Source organism: Thermobia domestica, chromosome 7 (assembly GCF_964235325.1).
Source record: "Thermobia domestica chromosome 7, izTheDome1.hap1.1, whole genome shotgun sequence".
In the NCBI taxonomy this organism is placed as follows: domain Eukaryota; kingdom Metazoa; phylum Arthropoda; class Insecta; order Zygentoma; family Lepismatidae; genus Thermobia; species Thermobia domestica.
The window spans coordinates 302548985-302572536 of NC_137460.1; the positions used below are offsets into that span (position 1 = coordinate 302548985).

The window sequence follows — 23552 nt, forward strand, 5'->3', positions numbered from 1 at the left end:
TACCCTTTTGTGCCATACACGTGAACATGTCTCCTATCTGACCTGATTACGTGCTTGAGAACATGCATGTCTTTAAGAAATATTAACTCTCAGGTGCAGCGCCCACATATTTGGATTTCCTGTGAAATGTTCTTTCAAAATTATATTGCACTTCACAAATCTGCGACATTTAGAATAGGATAACACCAGGGTAACTATACCCATGTTCGTCAATTGTTAATTTGCATACCTCAAAAGAAAGAAAGAAAAAAAGCATACTTTCACCTAATGTCGCTAAATCTAAATATTACGAATTTTCTTTCTGAAATAGAACGTGCTCTAAACAAGAGAAATCTCATAGGAGCGTTCAGAATATAGGAAATGACATGCAATCTGATGCCACATGTTGAGATTTTGATTCTAGGAAAAATCGTAAGAGATTTCCTAGGATCTATCCTATAGTGTATAGCAGACCTTATTTCCAAGTGACTGATGTATTGAGTACGAGCATGCTTTCCTATTTAGACGATTAGCGAGAGATACAGTCAGGAGGCTATGGGTACTCATGGCTTCGACGAGTGGTATGAGTGAAAGTTTGCATGGCAGTAGTCGTCGATAAGATCAACTAGCTCACTCTACTTCGTATGTCTGCTTACGTTGGTACTGAAAACAAGAAAACACGACCATCACAGTTCATTCACATGGAAAAAATTAACATCTTTCAGTTTTACGTCCCACGAATATACCAGCTACGCTAAAGGAGACGGTGATGACGAGAAATGAATCCAATGGTGGAATGAAACCCCGATAAAACCCACGAACACGGTGTTTGTCCACCACAAAGTCCACGTGGCGCGACCTGGGATCGAACCAAGGACCCCAAGCACCAAAGGTCTACCACAGCCACCGAGCCCTCATTGATTCAGCTGGAAACGATTGCTGAATTCGGTGAATATTACACAAGACTGGATAACTTTCTGCAGTATGACAAGAATCGAACCCGTAACTTATTTTCTCTGTGTAGAAATAAACTAGCTTGTGTGTTTGATGGTACAGAAACTGTTCATAACATTATCCTGACTGTAACACAATTAAAAGTGAATGGATCTCAGAATATCAACTATCGTAATATTGGAACATGCGATGTCCATAACAAACTAACATCTAGGATTACACGAAACTTAACAAGCTATCAGATTTGTGTTATATAATTATCATGTATGACTCACTGAAATCTAATTCCTATATTTCAATATTTCAACCACGAAACTAGGACTAGGAAGGATTTTCATAGTTATAAACTGAAAAAATAACACACAACGCTTTGTGCCATGAAACAGCGTCTCCACGTATGAATATAGCTCATGAAAGAATGCGTGAGTCTTCATTTCTCTGAGTTTTTTTAAGAGGCAGAGAGAAAAGAGGGGTCACGGATAGTGGCGAGACAACGATGGTGAAGAATGTTTCAATTGGATTTTCACCCACCAATTTTGACATTCATATATTTAAAGGATCAACATGACGGATGACAAGATATTCACCTTACGCATTACATACATTATTAGTTGTTTCAACGACACACATGACAGTAAGAACCATTGTACTTAAAAGTTAGTTCAAGACAACAAATATCTCTTGATAGATCAATGTAGCAGTAACAAACATTTATAAATCTGAACGATATTCATGAGTTTCAGCAGAAGCACTGAGATAATACCTTCAACTGAAAATTTTTCAGAAATATGAAATGTTACGTGGTCTAGCCAATCTTTACATGGAAACATTACATCAAAAAGTACAGGTGGAATTCTATGTGGAAGTTCAAGGGATGGTATGAATTTTCCACTAAGCACAGGTTCCATTTCAGAGAGAGGCATGATCAGACGGGTTTTCAAATTAGAAAATTATGTATTTAACAACCTTTAAATGTTTTCTCATTGCAGACATTTTGCTAATGCTGAAAACAGGACACGTAGTACATGTGTCGATGGGACCATTCACACTTCCCTCTCTTGAACATTTGCAACAATCTGTAACAATTCATACCTTCTACCCTTCATTTCTAAGAAGAACATTGGAATAGATTTTTCTGTGGTTTTCCAACATCTTTCTATAAACACTGACGTGTGTGAACCGTATTATTCATATTCAGAAATGCCACTTTCAGTACAATACACTCGGCGACAAAACTTGAATGGACAACACAGGTACAAGTTTTGTGATTGTCGAATACTGGACATAACAGTAAATACGGAAAAATTCCTTATTTTAACAGATCAACTGTTATATCTTATAATGTCATATCTTACCTACGTTTTTTTCTTCAAGAATTACAGAGCATTTTTTTTCTTGTGTGTGTGTGTGTAATTGCATATAGTAAGTTTATTAACATTACCTGCTTACAGTAGCTTACATATACCAATCAATATTTATCATACGGAGCACAGGATGACGTAAATTATTTATCTGGTAACAAATTGATAAACAAATATGCTGTAATTCCTAATTGATTTTCAGATGATATACAGGTTACTTCAGGAAGTTTCATTTACATGGTTGATCACATTTCAATATATGCAACGGGCATCTCCTTTCTCCAATAATAATAATAATAATAATAATAATAATAATAATAATAATAATAATAATAAAACGAAAACTGCAAAATCAGTGATTTGGCATTTTCACAGAAGTACATTCTGAATATAAAAGGCCGTATGAAACTTTTTTGTCAATTTCCTGAATAACTCAACCAAATGAATATATTACAGACGTCCTGTATTCGTGTTTTAAGAGAAATATTTCTAACATTTGAATAAATAAAGTTTATTCCAGTTGGGCCATAATAATATATAATCTTGCAACTGCTAGGTACTTACATTAAAAAACAATTCAACCGCTGAGAATCCACTTTCATTAGGGTTTAAAACAACACTTATTTTCCATCTTCATTGGTTTACCAGAAATTTCTTCATTAGAAAAACAAAATATACATACTAAAATACACACACGTTAGAAAGACACTTAGCGACCAGTAATACTGCTTTTAATGGAATGTTTCTTTTTTCAGGATATGAAGCCATTGCTTTGTTTGTAATATATACACAGTTGCCTTACTTCATTTAACACATTAGCGCTTTAATTTTATTACAATATAACATTCACAAAATTCATTGTAAAATACGTGATGCATTTTTGTATACAATAAACGAAGTACAAATGGCAGTTATCTGCTGCTAAATGTACAGCATACTGGAGATTATATTCGAACTCCCCAATTCTCGTAACATACTAATTTGAGCAGGACTTTGGGGTAGGCCAAGTAGTTGGAAAGAGGTTGGATTACAATATATCCACAGTGTCTTGAACCTCAGTGTGAAAACGTCCATTCATCTTCCAGTCGTTCCAGCAACATATAAATAAGCTGTTCTTTGTTCCATATCTGCAAAAGATTTGTACTGGACAAACAACACAGAGTAGACTATTATAATTGTAAGTTGAGAGGCTTATGTTTCTTTCCTGATTGTGTCTGTCTTGTAAATGAAATGCTTCGTCCCTGTGGACACAAATGACAAGCGCAGATGAATGGTGGACTGTATATAAAGGAAGAACATCCATGGATATGATATCCATCACAAACCCTCTGTGTCAGAGGTAAGCTCTCTACTGCTGACAGACCATAGCAATCTCTCTTCCTGGATCGAGTAGCAAATTACAAGACTGGTATATTTTAAAGAAGAAGAATCAGGCAGTCGGGACAAGTTAACAACATACCTAATGCTCACGTACACAGCTACTGTAAAAGTATTTATTGTGTAGTGTGTTCAACACTGTCTAAATTCACGTGAAGATAAGTTATCAATTTATAATCAAGTGTCCTACTCTGTAATAATGTACTGGTTATTTATTTCTGGACTGTCGGCGTCTAAGGCCACTTAGCCTGTCACGTATGAGGGATGACGTCACTCGGCGATCCCATTATCCGATGAAAGGGAAGGAAGGAAGCAGCTTGGGACCTATATGTTAGGTACCATCCTGGCATTTTGCTTAATGTGAATGACAGAAACCCAAGGAAAAACCTCACTTAAGATGACTGGCCTGAAAAAGCTTTTTACACTTTTTCGACCGAGTGCCCTCACCGGGAATCGAACCCGGGACCACTCGCACCAAAGCCGAAAGTGTTAGCGACTACGCCACGCTTTATTTATTTTAATTAAGAAATAACACGTGAGAAAAAAGTTAAGACAACATAGTTAGGGATTCAAATTTCAATATTCTGATGTTTTATTGAAGAATAAATTCCTTAAAGCATTTCCTTCTATTGCTTTCAATTTACTGAGTTTTAAACGAATAAACTTGCTCGAGAAGATAACTGCCATTCTGTCTACATCCAGGATAACACATTTCCTTTTCAAATTTAACATTACTGATATGTGTAAATATGCATATGCTGATTAATACGTAAGGCAAATACGTGGTTTCTTCTTTATTCTCTTGAATTTGAATCATACGAGAGAAACAATAACGAACAAAACATTAGGAGACGAACCAGTAACAAAAATACAGTCTTAATATACATATATATTAAACAGACACACATAAATGCATTTTACGGCAACTTGGAATTATGTTTTCTTTAAAACCAACTACAGCAAGCACACAAAGCTCAATAAACGGTTCTTCTAAATGAAGTGCTTCTGACGAAGACACAGGAACTGGGAATTTCTTATCATTAACAACACATGCTAAACAGTTTTTTCCTTTTTTCATGAGCAACTGTATGGGATTACAAATCAACCGGCCTGGAAAATTAACAGATAAACTACCGATTTTATCCACGAATTGAAGGTATTAGCATACTACGCCACAGTACGGTACTTAGCACAAGATACCGTATTGTAGTCTTGTACAGTTACACTGCAAAATGCTGACGTGTGCATTTCTAGTTTGAGAACCCTACATATTCTTCTGTAGACTCAAAATTCAATACTAATATTTGTTGGTCTCTTAGAAGCTTTTTAAATTACACTTGTATATTTAGGAGTATTCAACATACATAATAGTATTCTCAATATAACAGTTCAATACGGTCAAAGCATTTTTCTTTTAAACGAAAATATTTACTGCTTGTCAATGTTACAACCGTCCAGCAAATACAATACTCTTAAATCCTTCCTTTATATAACTACTCTTTTACAACATATGTAACATAAAGAAGGTTCTCTAACTTTGTCCTTCAAAGAAAGAATCCTGAAAAATGTGATCACAAATAAAATAACCTAATGATAATTGCTTGATAACTTACTATAGAACTGTTAACTTCTCAATATTACGGAAGGACATATTTTTACTATAAAAATTAATTATCGTGTTCTCTTTTATCCCATTTCTGAATTAATTGGCTGTAGTTTCGGTGACTTTATGATGCAATCTTTGGCTCGGATGAAATTGAAATCACAAAGTCATCGAAAACTAAGCAAAGTGATCATTAGTAGAATGCAGAAAATTAGATAAATTTATTTCAGGTGGAACCTTAACTTCTTTCTTGTAGTCAGTCAGCTGCAAAAGCTTTCAACAATTACTGCATTGTCAATATTTTTTTTTCTGATCGAGAACAACAACAATATTGCAGGCTGTTAGACGATTGTGATCTATCATTGGAAAGAACTGGATTTTGACAACATCTTTATTTAATTTATATAAAACGAGCGCTTTTAAATGGAGGTTTTACTTTTATTTACTATATGAATATTTTAACTAAGAGAATGTCAAAACCCAAAGTACATCATTCATCTGCAATAATTACTGAAACAATATTGTTTTCGAGTTAGCGAGTTATATGAGACGATAGCTACAGCGTAATATATGGTCTCAAGCAAGGATCATATGAAGAAACCACACATGATAAACATTCACAGAAATACTGTTGGTTGTTCCTTCTGGACAATAGATCGCTATTATTGACCGATTGTAATCCAACACTTTTTGTCAGAACATCGGCTACCCGAGGCAAGAACACCTAACAGGGCCACGCGCATATAAAACATACACATTAGCTTCTTAGCCATAATCCAGAGATAACAGTGTATACTTGAAAAACCTACATGGAAATAACCTTCGGCTTCATCAGGTTCATCTAGTTATTCGTAAATGAGCTTCCGGGACTTGAACAAGGCTTTTGCAGGTACGTACACAATTTATTGTGCCACCAATTGCATTAGAATATATGGACCAACTTCAAGCTATTATAGAACCTGATTCTTATAACGAAAATTATGTATTTTGGTAGATAAGATTCCTTTTCAATTAATTAATAAGACTAATTGTGCCAAAGTTAAGACTGTTTTGCTTGTTTGTAATTTCCGAATGCGCTCACTACATACAATATCATTTTCTCACTGATATGAACCCATATTCGAACTTAACGGAAGGAATATTTAACGAAAAGAATCGACTTTTGAAAATCCAAAGTCAATGGAAAGGTATAGAGAAACATTACGGTTATAATAATAGGTTGTCACTTATTCAATTGAATGTGTTCTATTTTCTCTCTGAACATGCTCACGATATACTCATTTACCAACTGAATCTCGTTTAAAATTTTACCAAACATATATATACAATGATCTTTTCCGCAAACAATTAATACCTCACTTCCAATTATTGTATACATTTTCCGTAGTAAATGAAAACACAATATTTCACTATTAATACGTTTAAATAAAACTGTTATTTTTCAGTGTGTACAAAATTTGTTTCTTAAGATAAAAATATGACATTTTAGGAATGACTCATTTTTTTTCTTTCTTTTAATGTCTTATTTTATACAAAATCACTAGACTCTTCCACACATACACGCGCAAACACAACACCACTCTCGGAACAGCGTACCTACAACATTTTTTTCTTTCTAAAATAAAAGTTTAGATGTACTATTTATACATTCCACTGCTGCTTTGACTTATATTCACGAGATTATTCGAAATTCTACCAAGTGTAGCATTAATTAGCAGGAGATAAGCGAAGACGTACACGCTGCTTGTCAGGAACATATTTCTAACCAGGATTGTAACAGTCTGTCTGGGAAGTTTTACTACCAGTATTTTTAAGTTGCCACAACATTTTTTAATTAATTTCTCTGTTTTTTGTACAATATTTGCAAACAATTCCCCTTGTCGAATGAAAACACAAACCTCACCAGATTTCTTTAAACTATTATCTGAATATATTTCAAAAACTTACCCCTGCAACAATCGGTATTGAATCTTTAACTATATTACTTACTCTCATTCACAATTCTGGATTCAGCTTAAATGATTCAGAGATAAGAAGAGGCAAGTGATATATCAAATTTACGTTGAATCTTCTCTGCTGTGGATACCGTATCTTTACTGATCAAGTTTTAACATTTCAGTAATCAAGAATTATCTTCTCAATTTGTTGGTAATCAACGCTTTGCGCCTCAAACCGCAACACGATCAAATTTCAATGAAACGTGATAGCACTGACTAAAAATTACAACTACTTAACGAGCTGGTACTAGTATTTAATCTTACCGTAACGAACATCGGACGCACCCTAGTATTCATCTAAGCTGTACCAAAGTATCGTAGTTTGATGTACAATAGGAAGTACACATAATTCACAATACTTGGGTTACTGCAGATACCTCTGCATGTTGCAAAAATCCACCATCCCATTACTAGTATTAAATCAAAATAGTTTTCTTCTACGATGATGGTGCATGCCTTATGCTGTAGTTATTTGTGGGTACTTTACGCATACATGTATACGAGGCATGTTCAGAAAGTATCGAACCTTATTTTTTCCCGCGTAAACTGATGGAGCGCGGGAGACTTTTTTCAATGTAGATGTATAGTGCACACATACGCAGTCATAAATGTTTTCCCATTGGCAGACAGCGTCTATCAGCTAAGAAATGAAGACGTGTAGTGAGCGGTCCTCGGAATTCATTTTTTGTAAAATGATAGAAAAACTTGGGCAGCGATATTACATCAAACTTTGCCAAAAGCTTGGTGATACCGAAGCGAAAGCCATTCAATCGGATCGGTACATTCAATTTTGTACAAGAATTTGGGAATGAGGAGAGTATCTTCGAAATTTGATTCAGGCTTTCCTCGCCAAACACTACATTCAGGCTCCCTACTCACCTGACATGGCTCCGTGTGACTTCTGGTTATTTCCCCCAAGTTGAAAATGCCACTAAAAGGGACCGAATTTCAGTCAAGACAAGATATCATTCGACGGCACGGTTGCTTACCATTCCAAAAACTTCGTTCCAGAAGTGATTTCAACAATGGCGAGAGCGCTAGAAGAAGGGTGTACATTACCAAGGAGACTACTTTGAAAGGGATTAGTGTTTCGGATTTCCAAATCAATAAATGTAACCAAAGGTTCGACATTTTTTGAACACGCCAGAATTGCCAGGATCCTAGATCAGACGGCCTGTGTCAAACCACTTAATAACCACCTAACCGTATGAAACATTACGACTGTTGCATAAACGCATTATTTGGTAGATGTCACACAACGTCTCCCCAAATGTTCAACGGTGTGTATTTCAATAAGAGCAACTCTCATTAAGTTCGGTATGTACCTACTCGAGGAAGGGTCACGCAGTGCCTCCGCTGAGATCCGAACGAGACAATTGTGTTTGCATTTGATATGTTATAACTAGATGAATTCCAAAGTTATACGTGCCACCGAGCGGAATATCGTGAGTTACAACATATTTTGTAATGTAAGAACTTAAAAAAAAAAAAATCATTTTCATCCCATCATTTTCAACGACAAACATTTTTGGGGTAAAAACTTTGTCCCAGGGTTCCCCGCAGGGTCCCAGACGGGGTCCAACTCAAAATTTTCAAATGGCAAGGGGGGTTAAGTGGCACATCATTTGAAAGCTGTTGTAAAATGAAAGAAAATGCAACAAGTCTCGACTCTTTACAACAACCGTATGCAAAATGGCGACGTGTCAAAGTGTAAACAAAAAACTTAATTGAAAAGTGCATGGTCACCCCTATAAATCGGAAACGGTAAGACAAATGTGAAAACAGGAAAGGATGTGTGGCATTATTTTCAAAGTACAACAATTTAAGTGAAAACGTCTTGTCCCAGGGTCCCCACATGGTCCCAGGTGGGGTCCAACTAAAATGTTTCAAATGGCAAGAGAGGTACGACATCGTTTGAAAGCTGTTGTTAAGTGAAAGAAGATGGAGGACGTCTCGACTTTCTACGACAACCCTGTCCAAAATTGCGGTGGGTCAAAATGTAAACAAAAGCTTAATTGAAAATCTATGGCCACCTTGAATCCAAGAGGGCCGCTTAAAACTAGAGATGCAAAAAAGCCGGCTTTTTTGAATCGATGTTTTTTTTTTTTTTTTTTTTACATAAAAAGCCGGCTTTTTTGGGAAAAAAACGAGAATTTTGGAAATTTTGGCTTTTTTCATTTTCATGATTTTTCTATTCAAATAGCTTTCTTATAGTACATTCTATAGTTAGATAACAATTCCATGACCTAAATGCCATATTTAGCTCTGTAATTCACCATCAAGATGGATGGAGCACATGTTTTACGAATTAAAGCTAACATGAAGAATGTAGTATTTGAGGGCAATTTTACAGGCTATTTAATTTTATTTTAACTTTTGAGTTATAGACATTTTTTTCTTCTCTAGATCATTTTAGTTTGTCATCCGTGTTTCATTTCTAAGAGCTTAGTACTCTAGCTTCTAGCACAAAAGTTTTTCAATATGTCCGTCAAACCGTACTTCCACATTTCTGTTATACTGTAGTTGTGCAATGATTTAGCAGTAATTTTCCGGATACAACCTTGAATACCAATTTATACAAATAATCAGTAGCGGATTTAGAAAAGTACTTTGGGAGGGGTTTCTCTGATTGTTTCGTTTTCTAAAAAGTCCTAATTTTATTTGGGAGGTGCTTGAAGTTTATGAGTACAGGCATAACTAATATTTCGTTTCGTTTATATGTTTAGCAATAATCTTCCGGATACAACCTTGAAGATCATTTTATACTGAGAATCCGTGGCGAATTTAGAAAAGTATTTTGGGAGGGGTTTTCTTACTACTAATGTTTAGTTTTTCTAAACATTCGTAACTTTTATTTGACGGGAGCTTAAAGTTTATGAGTAAAGGCATAACTAATAGATATTTCGTTAGTTTTAGACATTCCGCAACTTTGGGGAACAGGCTTCAGTCCGAAAGACCGCCCCCCTAACCTTCGCAAAACCGTCACTGCTGGTAATTAGTAATAATAACGATTTAAAAACAATAAGAAAGGAAGTCGGCCAACTCCTACACTCCTAGTCGGCCAGTACACGCACTATTTCTACATTCACAGATGGAATGAAGGAAAGCTTGGTCAGAATGGTCGAATGCTGGGTTGAATCCCGGACTTCCCGATAGAAGCGCAAAAGCCAACCACTCAGTCATGTTTGTTGTGCAGTTGTATTTAGCTCAACTTAAATATATTCCGTAGTCCTTTTTTTGGGGGGGAGGGAGTTCCGTAATGATATGTTGAATCCCTCTTGTTAAAAATTCAGAAAACTTGAGGACTGGGTAAACCGTGATGGTGGTCAAGGGCGCCCATGTTGTGGTTTCCAAGGGGGAGCAAGTATAAGCGACGTTTCAAAAATAGTTTCAAATTTTGCTGTAACTAATGTAAAAATTCTATTGGATTTTCGATATTCTGAAGTACATTTTCTTCTAGGGGGTGCGAGCGCCCCCTTGCCCCCCCTGATGGGCACCCTCGATGGTGGTTATAAAAAACTTAACTGTAGAATTTCAAGAATATACAGAACCAAAAGTTCCAGATGTGCAACCTTTAATTGTATCATATAAATCTAAGTATTTTTCTTATGTTTTATTTTAATTTTATTTTGTTTCAAAAAGAGGGTATGGAATATCTTGAAGTAAAAATACTACATACAATTTTGCTAGTTATTTGTATATTTTTTTAAAAGAAGTTTTTACTTTTAGGGTTGGCTCGTTTACACCAGCTGTTTTTTTTAATAACTGGTTTAAACCAAAAAAAAAAAATAAATAAATAAATAAAAAGAACAAAAATGCGAATCGTATGAACTTCATGGTGACGTTTCCACATGTCAAACCATCTGCATTAGTCGTATTTCCTTTTCACCTTTTAATCAAGGTGTCCCATGTTCAATTCTCGGTCGAACCACAACCCTTCTTTCATGTGTAAAAAAAAGTAGCGGTTCGGATGTCAATTTTAAGCGAAAGTCTTCTCCTTGATAACCTCGGTATTACGTAAGGATGTTAAGCCTAAATATACGAAACGAAACCAAATTATATATTTCTGCATCCCTGTTGTTTTATAAAGAAGCCAAGGTTGCTTAAATATATTGATTGAAATTGGTAAAATTTATCGATTGCCTACGTAGCTTCCAACATTAGCTTGAATTGGACTTTCAATGATATCTACATACTAAATTTGTAATTTAATACCTCAATTTAGCGTACTGATTATAATACGTTGACCTTTAAATTTTACGTGGAAAGCAATAACAGGATTTTCCCGTTATTGTTTTACATTTAAAATAATGACGGGATTTTCCCGATGGCAAGGGCAGGAGTTTCTCAATTTACTGACCGGACTTTTTTAAGCTTATGGGACCTCCTCCAGCATAACCCCGTTGTTGCATAATAACACCAAGGTGAAACAAACTTATTTCTGTGAATATGTAACATAAATACATAAAGCAAAATATCTAAATCAAAACACCTGGTTTAAAACTCAAAAAAGCCTGGTTTAAACTCCCCCCCAAAAACAGGTTTTTGGCATTTTCAGAAACAACCATGGTTCTTTCCCACTCTGCTTACTTTTGTATATAGGAGGTTAAATTTTTTTTATTATATACATTAGTTAATCCTTTGGAATTCATAATGTAGAAATGTTGAAGTAAAATTGTTTAAAATATATTTTCGAAATTCATGGTTTATTTTCGAGGTTTTATATTATTGTCAGCATCAACCACTAATTAAATGACTTTTTGTGTTATAGAGAAGCGAAACAAAGTCTGCTTTATCAATTTAAAGCAGAATTTTGAAAAAAGCCCAAAATTTCCCAAGCAAAGAAGAGAATCAGAAAAAACCGAGTTTTTTTTTTCAAAAAAGCCGGTTTTTTTCCGAGCCCTTGCATCTCTACTTAAAACCTATATCGAAAGGATAAGCATACCAAACTGCTGAAGCTACGAAAACAAATTTGGCATTAATGTTGATTAGTAAATGACTAAAATATGCAAAATGTACAAAAATGCAACAAAATTGTTGTACTTTGAAAATAATGCCACACTCCCTTTCCTATTTTCATATTTGTCTCACCTGTTCCGATTTATAGGGGTAACCATGGACTTTTCAATTAAGTTTTTGTTTACATTTTGACCCACCGCCATTTTGCACAGGGTTGTCGTAGAGAGACGAGACTTGCTGCATTTTCTTTCATTTTACAACAGCTTTCAAATCATGTGCCACTTAACCCCCCTTGCTATTTGAAAATTTTGAGTTGGACCCCGTCTGGGACCCTGCGGAGGACCCTGGGACAAAGTTTTTACCCCAAAAATGTTTGTCGTTGAAAATGATGGGATACGTATTGTCCGAGTTTTCCATTTACCCAACTGTTTCCGAACAAATGACTTGGTTCAAACTATTCTGCCAGCTATGTAGCTTTTATATTACAAAATATGTTGTAACTCACGATATTCCGCCCGGTGGCACGTATAACTTTGGGATTCGTCTAATTATTACATATCAAGTGCAAACACAATTGTCTCGTTCGGATCTCAGCGGAGCCACTGCGTGACCCTTCCTTGTTAGATCTAACGACCTGAGAACCAACGCAATCCAAGATGGTGCACCCCATCTAACCGCATGGGTCACATTCATGCCCTGTATAATGTTTGTAGTTGTACATCTCTGAATCACTGTACAAAACTACGAATGAATCTAAGGAGAGATTATGGAAGCCTTTTTTTAACCTAAAAACTACCTGAGACAGACCGTGTACAATTTTCAGTTTTATTTATTTATTTATTTATTTATTTATTTTAAGTTGTATTCGACAGTTCATCTCGTGAATATAAGCCCACGTAACAACCCTCTCCCACCCTATACAATATTAGATTTCTTCAACGGAAGTACTTTGAGGCCTGCTCTTATACAGTAACCAACAACAACATGTACATACACGCATATACATATAAACTCTACAAAGAAAAAAAAATACTTACAGCTGCATTCATTCACCTTATAAAACCCTTTCATTCACCTCGATTAGAAATTTCAAATGTTTTAAAACAATTCACTAGCATTGTCATCATGGATGATGATTTTTTTTTTCTTTCTTGTTACCACGCAGGATGAATCTCGTGAAAAGTCCATTGCTGGAATGTGTTCACTGGGTCACACGGCATCAAAGATAAATGAGATGTCTGTGGATGAAGAGCCACGCATTTTTTGTGCGTTCTATGATACATTGTCCTCGATTCCTGTTGCAAATATAGAGAAAAGAATAGAATCAATTTATTATTCTAAGAAACACTTACAACACTTTATACTAAACATATGTATCTGTTCTACAAACAATAATAATAATAATAATAATAATAATGTTTAAATGTTTACTAGGCAGCAAACAGCATACATAGCCACAGCTGCGCCCAGAGAGCAGGCACATGATACATGCAACCCTACATATACAACAGTCAGATTATATTTACAGGAGGAAGAATACAAACTATACGTGCAATCGATATCATAAAGTAGTAATAACAATTATAAAATGAACATACAAAAATTTTTAAAAAGATTACATACAGGGTGTCTACTAAAATTACACAATGAAATTTCGTGACTTTTTCCTGAACTTTTCTTTACCAAACCGTAAATTTCGTAACATTCTCGAGAGCGAATTTGGATGCGACTTAAGCCGAATTTTCATGCACGCGATAGAAGCGTGCTTTGCTTGCGATTTGGTAGCGTCTAAAGCCGACTATAGACATTTTTGACGTTTTATAGAACAAAATTTTCCACTCTGTACCTATATTTGTACAGATGAAAAAAAAAAAAAAAATCGTGACCCAAAAGCTGAATTTCGTGGCTTTTTTTTATTTTCATGACTGTTTTCTGATTTCGTGACCGATAGACACCTTGACATATGACATGTATATAAAGACTCGTAACTAAAATAAAAAAGAAAAAGTGCAGCATCCAAATAAATAAATAAATAAATAAAAGCTTAAATATAGAAGAAAACAAAAGATTATTAAAAAATACATGACTACATTACGAACTAACAATACTTAAGGAAAACCTTTCAAATGGCACCTCACTAAATTAAATAAGTAAACATTATAGGAACTTTAGAAATTTAATAAGTTCTGAATGGACTTTAACAAAGTTAGTCTGAAAAATATCTAGAACTGAGTAATATTTCTTCGCATTATCTATAGTTTTATAAATAGAACATTTCAAAGTAGAAACATTTGAAACAAAAGGAACAAAATTTCTGATGTTACGGTAAGGAGTTCTTATGGAATATAAGCCATCAATAAAGAAACCTCCATGAAGAATATTATGAAAAACAATTCAGATCGAAAATATAACGCCTATAAGCTCATATCTTTGAAATCTTTGAACTTCCATCGTAACCAGGCTTGGAAGTTATTCTGAATAGACTCTATGGCATTTACAAAGTACTTGGCTTCATTGTTCCAAACTATCATGCTATACTCCAAATGAGAACGCACATTACACATGTAAAGAATTTTACGAGTATTAATATTTGAAAAATTCAGGTAAAGCCATTTTAGCATTGCTAAGTTTTTCTGGCTTTAGATATGATTACCTGTAAATGTTTTAGAAATAATAATTTGTTGTATATTATTATCCCTAAATCTTTAACGTAAGTTCCAAATTCAATTCCCTGATTACCAATTGTATATTTATAAAACAGAAGATCAGTTTTCCTTGAAAAAGCTATACCCTGAGTTTTGGCAATATTTTCTTGCAACATAACTTGATCATGAACAGTATTGATTTCATTAAAGATTTTTATATTATCAACATACATAAAATATTTACGGGTTAACTTTTCAGGTAGGTCATTTATACACAGTAAAAACAGCAGCAAGGGACCAAGATTGGAATCCTGGGGTACACCAGATGTTATGTTATAAATGCAGGAAGTTTACTCATTATATCTAACTCTAAATTTCTTGTTACTTAAATATGAATTTAGCCATTTTGTTATATAATTTGACAATTTGTACTCGTACAGCTTACTTATTAACAAATGATGAGGCAATTTATCAAAAGCTTTTGCAAAATCGAAGTAAATAACATCAGTCTGACCACCAGATCAAATAACAGAAAACAGACTATGAACAAAGCTTGTCAAATTTGTAATAACTGATTTACCATTTATAAAACCATGTTGATTTATGTCTAACTGATCTCAGACAGCGCTATATAAGTAATTGTACATTATTTTTTCAAACATTTTAGGAATAACATTCATTATAGAAATTGGTCTATAATCATTGATTTTGTCACCTTTAGTCTTGGGTATAGGTGTTATGGCTACAACTTTCCAAGCTTCAGGATAAATATTTTCATTTAAGCTCCAATTAAATAAGGATGCCAATAATAATAATAATAATAATAATAATAATAATAATAATAATAATAATAATAATCAGTGACAATAGATTAACAAAGAATCAACAAACAATGATAAAAAATAAAAATAAAGGAGCTGGTATCATAGTCGGCCACACTGAAATTCTCTATAAAATTTGTGATACTAATTAAGTATACTACAAGCTGATTGGCTATGTATTTTGGAACATGTAACTTTATTTCTATGCTCTTAATATTAAAGCTGCCTCTGTTTCGGTCACTACGCTGGCGTAGAGTCCACTTCCACATTTTGAAAGTTGAAAATTGTGTAGGCACGATATTTGGAGTGGATTCCGGATGGTGGATGCGAAATAGATATAGAACGCCATTTCAGAAGAACACTGTAACAGTTAGAATGAACCTTTGGAGCAATGACAGCTAACAATGAAATGCTGTCTGAACAATCGATGTACTTAAATACCAGACTTCATTTCGTAATAAGTACGTACACAGAAAACATTGTACAACGCTTCAACGATGTTCATAGTAACTATTACTGTGTTCTTATGAAATGATATCCTATCCTCTATCAATCCCTTATCTGCAACGTACTCCAAGCTATTGTGCCTACGCAATATCCAACTTTCCTTGCGTATACTGGCTTCCGAATGATACTAATCTATCTTAAAAGATACCGAGGTGCATATGAAAAACGTTGGAATGTTTCTCAAAAAGTAAACAAACATCAAAATAAGGTTAGGGTTGTCAATGAAAAGTAACCTCTCAGAAAGATTTTTCTCTATTCGCATTTTTAAGAATTTATTAAAACTATTAACACTTTCCTAACATGTTTTAAAAGCAATTTTATCTTTGGAGGCATTTCATATCAATATGAGAGATTTCTTCGATCGCTATTCCGAGAGATCTATAGGACGAAGAGGAAGTGTTGCGGAGTACACATTTCGATCTCTGGATTTAACTCCAGTGGACACCCTTCTTTGAGGAACTGTAAAGAACACAGTGTATCCAGAAAAACACATAAACATTAGAAGATCTAAGAGAGCAGATTGAGCAAACCATTAGAAACAATATAATTGATATAGCGCTTGGTTTTACATTGTTGCTGACGATGTATTGCGGCGGAAGGTGGCCATCTTGAACATTACGTCCTTAAGGTTGCACACCTATCTCCTTTAATTAGTAAGATATTCCGTTGTAAGGAGTATACACAGTTTAGAGACACCATGCAGTTTCTTTTTCACCCTCATTCCCTTCATCCAGAACTAAATTTCCAAAAATCATGATCACTAAAACCTGTGCCAAGTGAGAATCTGTACATCATTACAGTCGATAGGATACTTTTTGTATAATAATGCCACTTATGAACTGATTTTCCAGGTCTATGTAATATATCAAGATAAACAAACTATGAAACTAAAGTTGGTTAAACACTTACCAAATCATATTGCCAAGGTCCGTCCACCGTCCCCAGTCGACAGAAAACTAATTTGATTCCTTGGCTGTCGGCCTCTACGCAGCGTTCCCCGACGCCCAGCTGCCCTTTGGCATTCAGTCGAAGAAGCTGCAAGTAATGAACATTAGAAACAGATATAACAAGCAATACATATTTACTGAGTTAAAAAACAACACGCAATGAAGGCCGAAAGCTGAAATAAGACAAAACAAAAGAGACTGGAAGTCATTGTCTAATTTAAATATCCACTGCCCAGTAGCCAAAGCGTAACTGCAGACCAAAGCAACATGCTTGAGTTCATAGACTGGAAGATGTTTTGTGTTTTCATCATGAAGAATTTGACGGCTAATCATTATGCACTACATGAGTAACAGAAGACAAAAATACATAACACTTAAACAAGAGGATACAGGAAAACTGCGTATTTATTTACATTAAATGAAGTTTCTGTAATGATCCTTATGACTTAATACCCTTGGGAACACATAAATGGATCTGTTTACATAAAATTCCTTCATCGACAGAAATTATACATTCCTTCTCCAAAATACAATCAAAAATTGTTTGTTTTGAATCACAACGATTACTTGTAACAAAGCCTCCGCAAATAATAGGATGACGGCAAGTTGTTATGAGAAATGTAGGACTACGAGAAAAGTGTTATGGTATAAAATTAACACCTAAATGTCTGATCATTCGCGGAACTATAGCTGAATGAATACCACTGACAACAATAACTTCGTTATCTTTACAGTAAGTTCATCACCACAGAAATAAAATACCGCAACTGGGACTATGCTTTCAAGATAACCGACTGAGTATTCTTTTCGTTCATCCTTTTGTTATTCTCCATTGTGATTTGACCTTCCACTCACGTGAAATTCAATAAATAACCGAGCTCTATCCTACACGAATAATGTATCCCCCTTATTTTGATAATCTAGCTCATTATACACATGGTAACCGGTGATATGTATGTATTGTCAAGTTTTGCATTGTGTAATTTTCTTCATTCGCCTAGTGTTACTTTGGAATCCAGCTTTCCTTTTCAGACCCGAAGTTATTTATTTATTTATTTACAAACATAATTCCAGATAAAGCTGAAAGCCAGTTTACACTGGAATATCTAACAAATCTAAGAGATGTTGACATAAGATGATGATAATAACATCTAAGTAATAAAAAGAAAGGTTGACAGTAACTGATTAGAATTTATCCATTAAAATGACGTCATAGTGTAGAGTTATATGCAGGTTCAGAATTAAATAATCTAAAAGTGTATGTGACATTTCGTTGTATAGCTCAGGGAGCTTGTAGAACAGCGTGTTGAACTATTGACAGTCTAGGTCCTATTATATGAAAAAGATGTGTTTTACGTGTTTGTCTGAATGGAATTTGGAAATACAATTCTAAGAATAACGTTTCGGCCATATGAGAGTTTGTAGAGATATTTGAGATCACTTATTTTATGACGAGTGTCAGGTAGTTAAATATTTAGTGTTCGTAACAGTTCATGATTTGTCATCGCATGTGTGCGAGATACTCTGAAACATACTATTGCCAGAAAGAAGTTTAGAACTAAGTTTAGCCGAGATTAGGTTTGTAGGACCTGCCATTGTCCAGATAGGTGAACAATATTCCAATTCAGGAGAAATTATTGCCTTGTAAAACGTTGCTAAGGAAAAGAGGTTCCGTATCTCTGTTAATCTGTACAAAAGTCCTAGAAGACGCATCGATTGTTCAGTGATAGCGTTTATATGTTCTGTTAAAGTTAATTTTGTGTCAAACGAAGGTCTATATGAAACATCGGCCTATAGTTTAATATGCGATACGAATCAAGGGTACTCCCAGCAGGAATTTAACCCCCTCTCTTCATTCACAATTCTATTTTTGTCTGTCTGTATTTTCAATATATGCGAATTCGAGCCGACTTCCATATTAATATTTTACAACCGGCAAAACTGATTCACTTTTTAACATTCGCAGTATTTGTTTCAACAGCAAATAATGTACGTAATAGTATTATAATAATACAAAGACTATTAATAGTAGTAATAAAAGAAATAAATAAAGAAAGGGGTGGTGATGGAAGCAAAATATGTAGAAAAGTGGAACATGAAAGGAAAGAAAACCCATATGCAAAACAAGAATTATTGGGGAATACGTAAAAATCCAAACGATACCTAGTAAGAAAGAAACTTGCAATAGACAACGGGACACTAGTGAAAGAAAATCTTGGTTAACACCATTGATTCTTTTCCTATTTCATAAAAGCACCCAATTATATTTTAGAATGCCTTATGAAAAACACTGAAGCTTTGCGGCTATTTGAATACAAGGATAAAAAATATCAATTTCTACTTAACAAAAGTCATTTGCTAAGGATAAGTAAATCCACATTTGAAGTGCGGGAGTTTATTATACAAGATTAATTTTACAGAAATAGACAATATTGATAAATTTTGTAAATGAAGACACCTAGTTTTACGGTACACTTACTGCTGCTACGTCTACTGTATTATTGAATAGCAAAGCTTGACTGTTTATGGGAACAGCTATATTTAATGCATATTTTGCACAACAAGGTTAACTGCATACTCATAGATTCATTTATTGTGTCTTATTACATAGACTTCAAGTAAAAGTAATACTAGTTAGTAGTTGAAAACGGTCTGACTTCAGAAACACAAAACATATTTTGTAATGTCGATGTTTCATACAATTTTTTCAGTCCTTTAAAATTCATTTAAGGTAAATAACATTTATACAGGTTGTTTCAAAATAACACCGACAACGTTTGGGAGGTAATTTCTGACACTAAGATAAGACAAAAACACCAACCTGGGTGCACAAATGCTTCCTTTCAGAGTTATAGGTTGCCGAAAACATGAAAAAAAAATGAACTTTAAAGGTCCATAGCTCCAATACTATGGGACTACCGGAGTCGGGTCAAGACCGACCCTATTCAAATATCCATGTTTCAGAATCCTCCGGCACTACCGCAACAATTTTATAGAGGTAGTTGGTGAGTACTTCAAATTATACGCCCGTAGCCAAACTCCCTCCATAAAAATTGTTGTCTGAGTACGGATGTATTCTGAAACATGGATATTTGGATAGCGCACATATTAGTTCCTTAGTGAAGTCTTGACCCGACTACGGTAGGTCCCATAGTTTTGGAGCTATGGACATTTAAAGTTTTTTTTTTTTTTTTTTTTTTTTCTATTTTCGGTAGCCTATAACTCCGAAATGCTGGATTTCTGCACCAGGTTGTTCTATACTTTTTGTCTTATCTTGGTGTTAGGAATCACCTCTCAAACGTTGTCCATGTTGTTTTGAAACACCACATATATAAGTATTTTAGCGCTTTACCACATTTCAATAATTAATTATTGCACCTGATAGATACGGGGTCATAAGCAGCAGAACCATAGAGTAATTCTATTCACATGCATCCCTGTCAAACGGACTCCTCAAACCAAACTATACTTCGATAGCATTCAACATTACAAATTTTACCACAACTGCCTCGATGGGTCGATTAGAGATTGACATCTCTCTCAGCATCAAGGCTACACGAGACGTGGAACTACAGATTAAGGTGGAATACGAATCACTGTAATGCATTCTAATTTCGAAAACTGTTTCACTGGGAATCGAACTCATGACCCTATGCATCAAAGGCGCGCGGTTACAAGACTAGCAGGGAGAGCTAACAGAAATATGGACTTCAAATAAACATATTGAAGAGAACGTAACAGATCATAATTATACGGAGAGACTAATTCATAGACTGATCCCTTAGGATGAAAGCAGAGAAATGTACGAATCTACAGGGTGGACATAAAGTCTCTCCCTAATAACAAATATTAATAACAAGAAAATAAAGAATGATAGAAGGATGCAGTCTGAAAATATAGTTTGTATGATACTTCAAGATTTTGCCACAGCCTGTGCTGCCATCTACTGCAGCTGATCACAGTGCGATAGTCATTTGTTTAAAAATGGCGTCAGCGCAGCAGAAAACGAGGTGTATGTTGTGGTATCATGAAACAAAATCTCCCGTCACAGTTCAACGAACATTCAGGAGAGAGTATGGACAGCAGCCATTAAATGTTAAGAGCGTAAAAGAATGATATAGCAAGTTGATTGCAACAAGAAGTGTTTTAGATCGTGATAGAAGCGGTACACCGTGTGTTAGTGTGGAAGCTGTTCGTGTTGCTTCAACCTGAAGCCCACGGAAATCCTTGAGTTGTGCATGACGTGACCTGGACATTCCGAAGTCAACAGTGTTAAAAATTTTACAAAGCTATACGAATATAAGGTGCAGACTGTTCATGCGTTAACACAAGAAGACCGTCCCCAAAGCGCAAGTTTCGCATGGATGTCTGGATGTCTTCAGGGCAACTAATGGAGCACATGTGGGAATTCTCTAAATCATGTAAAAAAAAAAAAAAAATAAATAAATAAATAAATAAAAAAATTAATCCTATTATTTGTCACAAACCGCATGTTTGTATCGTTTTTAGTTTTCTTGTTATTAATGTATGTTATCAGAAACAGACTTTATGTCCATCCTGTACATTAGAACATGTTTTAAATAAATGACAACTTCTGTAAATAAAACATGGTATTATGAGAGCCACGTATAAGGTATCGACGATACTTGCTAATTAAAATTAAAATTCCAGAACAATTCAACTTTTATGAAATTCTAATTTCAAGTGAACAGAATTTATAAGTGTTTCATCTTTAATATTACACAAACTTCCGATTGTTGCTTTCAATATGGTAGTGTAAACTAAACAAAGTTCTGAATTTTCACTTCCTTCGGATTCAGCAGTTAATAATCGGATTCAAAATGAATGTCCATTAACTTCAGTAACACTAAAACAGCCCGCAAATTTGGATGATTACTCTTAAATCTGAATGTATTAGGCCTATATATCTGTGAGTTTTTGTGCTATCACCAGTAGTACGAGAAATTGGTACGAAATAAAGGACAGGAGATAAGAATGGGAACAGTGACTGCCAGAGCGGCTGTCTATCTTCAAAATATAAACTTTCAATCAATAGTTGATCCTACAAATTTTATTATTTATTTATTTTAACAATCACCGGATACTGCTCAGGAGTCATTTTATACTAGATATCTAACAATAACAATGGAAAAGGTATCGGCAAGGACCTGTTTACTAGGTACCATCCGGCCATTTGCCATGTAGGACTGAGGAAAACCTCAATCAAGATAGTCGGGAGCGGGAATCAAACCTACGACCTCCCGAATCGAAGCTAACGCTCTACCACTTGAACTACTTCGCTCGGTAGGTTTACTTCCAACAGAGCAGTTGTAATTAATGCTATTAAACAATGGAAATGAAAAGTAAGTCTAAACATGACTGAGTACGAAACCCAAACTGACGGTGCATTTTGGTGATATTGATGAAGTCGAATGCCCAACTGATAAACCAAACACATATAACTTTAATATGACGAACACATCAACTGAGAAGTCTCAGCACACCACTGTGATCAGCACAGAGAAAAGAACACCAGAAATAAACTTTTCTTACCATAGTTTTTCGAATATAAGATTTCACCTGCAAAGAAATTTATTTGTACCTTTAGAGTTTTCCTTCTGTATTTACTTCAACTTTTCTTAATAACATACTAATAACATCAGGGAGTACAGAAAAAGAACAGATACTTTACGAATTACTGCTTGCAATTTTTAATTTTTAATCGCTTAATACCAAACTAGTGCTTTTAATAAGTCATGATCGCTCAATATGTATCTTGTAATAAACTGTACAAAATGAATATAAATATTATTTAAAAAGTAGTTAACAACGAACCAAGACATAATAAATCATCAATAACCGTTGAGTTCATTTTTGTAGTCGCTGCTTTAACCTAGATTTTTTGGGTAATTCATATTTTGGCCACACTGTAATTTCTATGAATGGCAACACTGAAAATTCTTTTGATTCATATTTTCGGGTGTAGAATAACTATCTATTATTGTGGTAAGTTACATTTCATTCTCTTTTCACTTACGAAAAGCGGGCAAAAGAAAAAAGGTTAGCTTCTGCAACATTTTTAGTAGCCTGCACTCTTAATGTTTAACATGTTTGAAGTCATTGTTGAGAAGACGAGGAACATAAAATAACAAGTGATAGGAAGTCATGTTAAAATCCATAGATATATATAGACAAACTGTTAAAATATGCAACATGAAAGCTCACATTATGGAAGCAAATATCGGGTTGATGTGACTGAAATATCTTGCTTTATGTACGGTAAGAAACCATTCTCTGTAACGCAACCAACAGATAGACCGATGTGGTGCACATGTTAAACTCCGTACATGTTCAAAAAATAGGCTGGGATGCCGAGTCAATCAGAAGGCAGCACGATATTGA

The 23552-nt window shown here is 34.7% G+C and overlaps 1 protein-coding gene across 3 annotated transcripts in view; it reads right to left on the reverse strand.

Moving 5' to 3' along the window:
• Window positions 1-12810: 12810 nt before the first annotated feature.
• Window positions 12811-23552, reverse strand: part of Pgant7 (N-acetylgalactosaminyltransferase 7) — a 102217-nt gene continuing 91475 nt past the window's right edge. The window contains exons 11-12 of one of the 3 annotated variants that reach the window (XM_081766842.1): window positions 17113-17238; window positions 12811-13525 (exon numbers count right to left, since the gene is read on the reverse strand). In XM_081766842.1, coding sequence (XP_081622968.1) covers window positions 13385-13525; window positions 17113-17238 — 267 coding nt within the window. In that variant the 3' untranslated portion in view covers window positions 12811-13384. The remainder of the gene's footprint in view (window positions 13526-17112; window positions 17239-23552) is intronic. The other 2 variants (XM_081766844.1, XM_081766843.1) reach the window with 2 other exon arrangements.